Here is a 7,810-nt window from a genome sequence, read left to right on the forward strand (position 1 = left end):
AATGCCTCTGGCAAAGGAGGCTGGAGCTCTCTGGAGTGCACGGCAGGGCATGAGTTGCCTGTCCAGATAAACGTCCAGCCCAAAAAGCTGCGTGGGCAGGTTCAGGCTGGTCGTCATCCGTCATACCACCCTCTCTCCCGGTGCTGCCTAGAGCTCTCTTGCAAAATTCAACTATCTGACACGGGCTTGGGAAATTCTTTTGAATTCCTGTGAAGTCTCCAAATGTGTTTGCAGCCACAAAATACATACTGGGGACTCCACTGAACAAACTCCCACAGGAGTGAAAAGGAGGTATGTGTGATACAGAGCCCACAACTCCAATGGTGGCCCCTGATTAACATGGTGTGACCTTAGAGGGGAGAAGGGAAGGCCTCTGTGGCACCTGCTGGCTGCATCTGGGGTCCACGATCTGGCCTGTATTGGGTCTATCTGCCAACAATCACGCCCTCTCCCTGGGTGCAGAAATATTATCAAGCAGCTGATCGGTGCCACGTGTTGTGCCCAACACTGGAGAGAGAGGAAAAAGAAAAGGCACCTTGGCCCTCCTGGGCCTTGCACCCTCCGGAGGAGATGGCGTCAGGGCACATAAAAGATCCATCCAGAGCAGATACAAAGTGGCCAAGAGGACTCCATGCCCCAGGGGACCCTGGGGGCATCTTGAAGGAGGAGGAGAGCATGACAGGCCTCTCCTCCAGGGCTCACTCAAGGTGCCCCCGAGGCTGGGGCTGTGCCTTCCACCAGCCATGGCTCTACCTAACCCCACGACCTCTCCCAGCCCACCATCTCTTCCCCTCAGGAAGCCACGAGAGTCTGGCAAATGCTTGCTAAAACAGGGGCATCCCATCCACATGCAGCCTTCTGTCTGACCAGACCCATGCCCAATGAAGCCCCTGTGGGCAATTACCGCAAACGGAGCTTTCTTTTCTACGTGCTCGTTGTGATTTCTAACGTTTTAGAATGTGGCAGAGACCCTTGGCTGAGCACAATGGCCTAGAGCAAAGAAAAGTCAGACCCACCCCAAGGATGGACAGAGACTTGGAGCACGTGGAGGCCGGATCAAAGAACTTTAATGAAGCATCAGGGACCAGGCAGAGCAGGCATCCAGAGGGGCTGCAGCTATAACCTGTGGGCAGAAGAAAGCCCATGAAACGGTTACAGACCAGCACGGGGCCAGCGGCCAGGCTGGGGCGCAGAGACTGGAGGATACTCACTGGAGCTCCCGGAACGATCGCTTCTCCACAAGCTTGACCTTGTATTTCCGCTTGAACCTGGGCAGAGAGAGAAGCAGCTCAGAGATGGGGCCCCTTCCTCTGTGTCTCTCCCTCCCTGTGTGGCCCAACCACCTGGGGCACTCACTTGGCTCTTTCCCTAGGTTCAATCATGTTCCTCCGCTGGAAGCTCTTAAATCTGTCCCGAAGAATGCTACCTTCAGGCTAGGAAAGAGAGGGACATCAGATGGATCCAAGAGCCCCCGATCCCAGCCCCAGAACCAGCCCCTTGTGCCCTCAGCCCCTGGGCACAGGCCAAACCCGGCCTGCCTAGGGGACCCATAGTGTCGCCCATTGCCCCAAACCGCGATCAGGGTAGGGCCTCAGGCGTGCAAGGATGAGTCTCATCACTGGGCACAGAACCCCTCCCCTCCTCCATCACTTCCATCAAGGCCCAATACCTTCAGCTTCCTCAAGGAATCTGCCAGCTCCGTGCTGAGCTGAACATCAATGTCCGGAGCCTGGTATCTGGCACAAAGGAAGAGAAGGGACATGAGCGGCATGTCTGCCTGTGGGGGTCTCCTTATTCACCCCCCCAACCCCCCCACTCTGAAATCCTGTGGCTCACATCAGGGAGACAGAACATGCCACCCTTCTTTTCTTCCTCCCGGGCTCCTGGCCTTCCCAGCCAGGAGAGGACCCAGGGGCAGAGGCTGGGACTCACCATGGGGAGCTGGGAAGGTCAGGAGAAGGGGGTGCCATGGGACAGACAGGTCTGAAGAGAAAGACCCCCAACCAGGGGAAGTGGAAGGAAACATAGGGGGAGGAGCTACAAAAGAAGGGGGGGGGAGCTAGATGGCGAAGTGGATAAAGCACCAGGAACTCAAGAGGACCTGGGTTCAAATCCAGTCTCAGACACTTGACACTTGCAGTGGGCAAGTCACTCAACCCTCATTATCCCACCAAAAAAAAAAATTACAAAAGAAGGCCAGGGCTACACTTGGGGGGGAGGGGGGGGCCTTGAACGCCAGGAAACACTGGGGCAGACCAGTGAGCACTTTGGTGGGTGTGACCCCCATCTGCTCACTTGAGCCGACCCAGCCGGCGGGGTTTCTCATCTTCTGCCAGCCTCTTGAGCCTCCGCCTCTCTCGGCGCCGGGCCAGCTCAGCCAGCCGCTGAGCCACCTGCAGTCTGATGCCGCGCAGCTGGAACACCTCTTGGCGCCTCTTCCTCGCCGCCCGCTCTGCTGCCTGCTGGACTTTCTATAGGGAGACACCCCACCCCCCGCAGGCCCAGGGGTCAGAAGGTGGCACTTTGGTCTGATCTGTCTAGGCCTGCACAAGCCACCCAGGTGCCAGAGACCTGTCACCCCAACCCAGCCCCTCTGCGGGGTTGCTCCAGGGAGCCCCTCACCAGCTTCTGGGCCTCCTTCTCCCGCCTCCTTTGCTGCTCCGTCTTCTTCTCTGGGCCTGGGGGTCTGTGTGCCTGGGAATCCGCATCCCCGTCTCCCTCCAGTTCTGCGGGGGTCTCCCCATCCGACTCCTCTAGCAGTCCCTCACACAGCTCCTTGAACGTCGACTCCTGGGAAGGACAGGGGCTGCTCAAGCACTTGTGGCCCCCGCTTCTACTGCCCAGGTCCAGGGACTCATCACTTCTGGCCCGGAGTCCTGCCTGCCAGGCTTTCACCTATCGAGGCTTCCACACAGCTACTTAAATAACCCTCAACTCCCAAGTCCAATGACACCCCACCGTGATCCCTCAGGCCCTGACCACCCGCCTCCTTTTCAGGAATCCCCTGCCACCAGCTCCCATAGGACGGCTTTCCTGGTCCCCCTGGCTTTTAGCTCTGTCCTTTTGGGGTTCTGGATTTGAGGTTCCTTCTGGGGAGGCACTCCCCAGTGAGCACCCCATCTCCACCTCTCTCTCTATTGACCTGTCTACACAGACACACACCAGACCTGCATACTGAGAACTTCAAGGCCCCGGGGCCAGCCTCACCCTGCTGGCTCTCTGGGCCGCTCCTCCCGGGGACTCCCAAATCATCCCGGATGTACTTATCAGTTGGCAAGGGCAGCCCCCTCTCCAGTTTAAAGTCAACTCTTTGGTGTGTGGGGGTCTCCTTCCGGTGTCAAATACTTAAGTGTCTAGCACACTGGATTCAGTTGGGGATGAGGAGGAGAAAGGGAAGGCCTGCTGGGACACTGGGGTTCCCAATGGCAGCTGTTACCAGCCGACCAGCCAGTCAGGATCCCCAGCAGTCACCTGGGTGGGGGCCTCACCCACAGTGGGGAAGGCCAGCTGACGGCTGAGTTTCTCTTCCACCTTCTGCTTCTGCAATTCCACTTCATGGGCCTGGAGGAGCAGGGCCTGGCAGGGACAGACAGGAAGGACAGTCAAGGGCCTGAGGCAGCCCCTGTGAGGAGGAAGGAGCAGCCCCCAGCATGCTCTAGGAGCAGCCTAGGGGGTCCAGGGGGAGAGAAGGGAGGGGCTACCTGGTGATCCTGGAACGAAGGATTGTAAGAGCCACCAGAAGATATCACTTCCACAGCCGGGGCGTGAGAGGGCTTGATCTGTAGACGCTGAGGTCGCTGGAGTGAAGGGAGGAGAGGGCATGCAGAGAGCAGTTCACCCACCCCTCCTCACCCCCTATCAGTCCTACAGGCCAGCCGCCAGAAGAAGCCATGGGAAGGCATCTAGTCCAACTGACTGGTCGTGTGGCCCTGCCAGAGTCTCTTCCCTGCCCTAAGCCTGCAGGAAGGCTTATGGGACTGGAGGTGGCACAAATCATCTAGCTGGATGCTTGTTTTACAGATGAGAAAACTAAGGCTCAGAGGGGAAGTGACCCATGCAAGGGCACAAGTACCTGACCCCAGGCTCTTTGTAGCAACCAGAGGCATTTCCAACTAGAACATGGCCCCTGGATGGCCATGAGGCCCCTCAGCTCCCAGTCTAGGATCCAAAGGCCCCCAGGCCTCTCTCCCTGCAGGGCTGCCCACGGCGGCCTCTTCCACACTCCCACCACTCTCCTGGTCCCCTCCCCAACACTCCTGGTCACTTGTCACACGCAGACACTGCTCACCTTCACTCCCTTCTTCTTTGTCTGTTCCAAGAAGAAGGGGTCTTGTCCAACCAAGGGGCGGTCCAGAGGATCTAGAAAGGACGAGGTGGGAGACCAGGTGTCAGGGAATGGTGGGGATGGGGGATTAAGGGAAGAGAAGAGGAGCCTCCCTCCAAACTCATGCCCCTGATGAAGAGACTCCCAACCCAGAGCTGCAAGGACCCCGGTCAGCCTGAGCTCACTGCAGGGCCCACCCAGTGAGGGGAATTAGAACCCAGAGCTTTTGTCGAGTGCTCAGACCCAGCCATCCCGCCTCGCTTACTGTCCTCGGCCCAGAGGTCATAGAAGGGACGGCTGGTTGTCTCCTCGGCATCAGAGGGCTTGGTCTTTGGCTTTGGGGGCTGAAGCAGCCGGGCCTGGGCCTTCCGCACATCCCGGGGCAGCTTCCCCTGCTGGGCCAAGTGCTCCCACAAGCGCTGCTTGCGTTTCAGCTTCTTCCCATTGGGGATCTGGTGGGCGAGGATGCTGCCAAGAAGAGGGTGACAAGAGGGAAGATGAGGGAAGGGAGCCCTGGTGTAAGAACTGGAAACCTGCTTTCCTCATGCCCTGTGGCCTGGACCATGGCCTCCATCCCTGGCTTCTGATGGCTCCACCCCTCCAGTCTCTCACTGCAGCAGGCTCCCTCATTTAGCACTGCCTCCCTGCCTCTGAGCCATCACTCTTGTCCCACACCCTCCTCAGGAACCTACTGCGACTCTCCATGGCCCACAGCATCCCATCTACATGTTTCAGCTCAACTACCCGGATCACCCAGGTCAGTGCCCAGCCTTTCTTTCCCTAGGATCCTGTCCATGCCCCCTCTATTCCCAAAAAAGTCCCCTTCCTCCCTCCAGAACCCCTACCCCCCCCCTTCTGCAAGGCCCAGCCCAGCCTTGCCCCCTGGCCAGGAAGCCATTTATGGTAAGAAATAAAGGCGTATAACAACAGATAGCAACAAAACACAGTTTAAGAAAGAAAAAGGCAATCCTGTGCCTGTGTACTGGAGTAGTGGGGAAACCTCCTCTGATCAGGGATCTTCCTCTTTCAAAATGAAGCCAGACATGGGGAGAGAAGGTCCCTCACTCACTTCTTTGGGGAAGGTACTTTGGAATGTGATTCTAAAACCCGTTCTGTCCAGAAAGACTTCTTCACGTTCTGATTTATCTTCAAGTCTAGAGAAAAAGGAGGAGTCAAACAGAACATCACTTGTGGTCTGACAAAGATGGTCTCCAAGATCACTGGGCATCCTAACCTCCAACAAGACAATTGCCCTTCCCTACATTACCCAAAGAGCAGCTACAACAAGCTTAACTCGCTCAAGCTCTCCCTCTGGCCTAGCCCACAGGCCCTCCCCCAATCTGGGGAGTTCTCCTAAGCCCAAGGAAACGTTTCCCCATACACAGGCATGGGACTGCCTTTTTCCTCTTGAAACTCTATTTTATTACTATCTTTTACTTCCATTTCCTATCACCCCCCCCCCAACCATCCTTTATGACAAAGAATAAGAAAAAGTTGAGCAAATCTAACCAACATATCAAGCAAGTCAGATCTCAAATGCAAGACTTCACACTTTTCCCATCTGTTTTATCTTAATGCAAAATATTTTACTAGAAATTTAACATTTGACACCAGCAAAATAACCATATCTAACCACCACTTACATTTACACGAACTGATTTCAATACTTAAAAGTACTAATAACATATTTTTTTTCTAAAAGGTCTCTTCTAGATCTATACTGATGACTCTGGTCTGCTTCACGCTTCTCTAGGGGGCTGCCTTTTTTAATCCTAAAAGAGCCCTTACGAAATCATCTAATCCAATCCCATCGTTCTCTCCTGGTTTGAATACCTCTCTACTGTTAAAACGTAAGCTTCCTCTACGCAGGGACTGTTTTTGTTTTTTCTTTCTACTCCCTAGAACTCAGGCGTCTGGTACAAAGTAAGCACCTTATAAATGCTAGTTGAATGACTGATTATAGATGGGGACACAGCACGTTGGGGCTCCTGATTCCCATTCCAGTACAATACCTGCTGCTTATCTTTTCACAGCAGCACATCCCTCCTCCACTCAATTCCTAATCAGTTCATTATATAGTAGCCCCTCGTAAGTATCTGTTAAGGAATTGCTTCCTGTCTCTTGCCACTTTGTATCCCCAGCACCATCAGCCCAGAGCCTGCCATACAGGAAGAGCTTCATCAATATTTACTGAATGACCTACTTAAGATGTCCTGGGCTTCTTATCTAGTCCATTCAAACTGCTGCCAGCCCGACTGATTCTTCCCCCGCCCCCCGCCCCCCCGCCCCCTCTCTCCCCCTCCCCTCCCCCTTCCTCCCCCCCCCCCACCTCTGTCTCCCTCCTCACCCTTCTCCTTGTGCCCCGTGTCCACGAAGAAGAGGTTTTCATCCGGAGTGTCTTCGATCCGGCCCCTGGGGGCGAAGAGGGTGAGGGTGAGCGCGGGACATTTGACGGGGGCCGGGCTGAGGCCGTTTTCTCCTCCGGACCCTCATCCCGGAGGTCTGAGCAGGGCCCTGCCGAAGTGACCCTCCCCCCAAGGCCGGCGCCCCCGGGGCCCTTAGGGCCCCGCCTCTCCGTGGCACCGGAAGTGCAGGGGAAGGCCCGGTTAGGCGGCTCCCGAGGTCCCGGCACGCCGGCCGGAAGTGTGCCAGAGCCAGCGGAAGTACCCGTCAGGGACGCCCATACATCCCGCGCGGCACCAGCCGAGCGTCCCACACCCTGCAATCCCTTCACAGCCCCGCCCTCTCGGGAGCCCCGTGCTCCTCGTGGCCTTACCCAGTCGTACGCTCCTGCAGCCGCAAGTCCTCCAGAAACGTGTCCACCTCCTGCCCCAGAGGTTCCTCGGCGAGACGCCGCCAGCCCCGCTTCTTGTTCCGCGGCCCGCGTCGCCGCCGCTTTACGGCCCCGGGGTCCACCGAACAGGGCCGGAACCCCAGAAACCCCGAATCGCCTGCATCGCGCTTGGCGGTACCCCCGCCCGCCATCTTGCAAAAGGAAAGAGACTCGACTTGCGACACCGGATATCCGGCGAGCGCCTTTTCAAAACCCCCTACTTCCGGTTCCTGCCGCCATGTTGGTAGAGGGAGCGTGCGAGTTGCTCGTACCGTACTTAGACCCTGAGTTCATTCGGATTTTAAAGTATATTAACTTATCTAGACAAATTACGACTTTATAATTTAAATTTAACCGCAATTGCTGTGCTATACAAATGTGAATTCGGCTCACCCACACCTTGCAGGTGAGGCGTTAGTTCGAGTAACAAATAAGCACAGCCGGTAGCACTTATATTGTTTTATTTTCACAACAACTCTGGAGGTAGATGGTATCACACCCATTTTGCATCTGAGGGAACTGAGGCAGACAGAGATTAAGTGACTTGCCTAGGAACACACAGCTAATCAGTGTCTGATGTGGGATTTGAACTCAAGCCTTCATGATAACAGGCTCAGAGTTCTCTCCTTTGCACTGCCTAGCTGCCTAGCAAA

At 56.0% G+C, this 7,810-nt stretch overlaps 1 protein-coding gene and 1 non-coding gene across 3 annotated transcripts; both read right to left on the reverse strand.

The window, feature by feature from the left end:
- Positions 1-1,050: 1,050 nt before the first annotated feature.
- Positions 1,051-7,347, reverse strand: NOP53 (NOP53 ribosome biogenesis factor). Of its 2 annotated transcripts, XM_043996710.1 has the most exons (13): positions 7,101-7,325; positions 6,672-6,736; positions 5,394-5,478; positions 4,590-4,792; positions 4,289-4,359; positions 3,702-3,797; positions 3,472-3,576; positions 2,623-2,790; positions 2,296-2,471; positions 1,670-1,736; positions 1,357-1,433; positions 1,212-1,268; positions 1,051-1,123 (listed from the first exon to the last, which is right to left on the reverse strand). In XM_043996710.1, the coding sequence occupies exons 1-13, from the start codon at positions 7,307-7,309 to the stop codon at positions 1,117-1,119; spliced, it is 1,386 nt and encodes a 461-aa protein (XP_043852645.1). In that variant the 5' UTR covers positions 7,310-7,325; the 3' UTR covers positions 1,051-1,116. The 2 variants fall into 2 exon arrangements, with proteins under 2 accessions (XP_043852645.1, XP_043852646.1); XM_043996711.1 differs by lacking the exon at positions 1,051-1,123 and having other exon boundaries at positions 1,208-1,268; positions 7,101-7,347.
- Positions 1,501-1,625, reverse strand: LOC122752404. The gene has a single exon (XR_006356150.1). It is a non-coding gene; the product is annotated as a small nucleolar RNA SNORD23 (small nucleolar RNA).
- Positions 7,348-7,810: the final 463 nt, after the last annotated feature.

Source organism: Dromiciops gliroides, chromosome 3 (genome assembly GCF_019393635.1).
Source record: "Dromiciops gliroides isolate mDroGli1 chromosome 3, mDroGli1.pri, whole genome shotgun sequence".
NCBI classification, from domain to species: Eukaryota; Metazoa; Chordata; class Mammalia; order Microbiotheria; family Microbiotheriidae; genus Dromiciops; species Dromiciops gliroides.

Bases quoted from the DNA above. Each gene is read 5' to 3' on its own strand.
- NOP53 (XM_043996710.1), bottom strand. From the start codon at position 7,309: ATGGCGGGCGGGGGTACCGCCAAGCGCGATGCAGGCGATTCGGGGTTT. The intron at 4,793-5,393 runs GTGAGTGAGGGA...TCTTCTTGGCAG, and splicing joins AAAGTACCTTCCCCAAAGAA to CATCCTCGCCCACCAGATCC. The intron at 2,791-3,471 runs GTGACTGCTGGG...TGTCCTTCCCAG, and splicing joins TGGGTGAGGCCCCCACCCAG to GAGTCGACGTTCAAGGAGCT.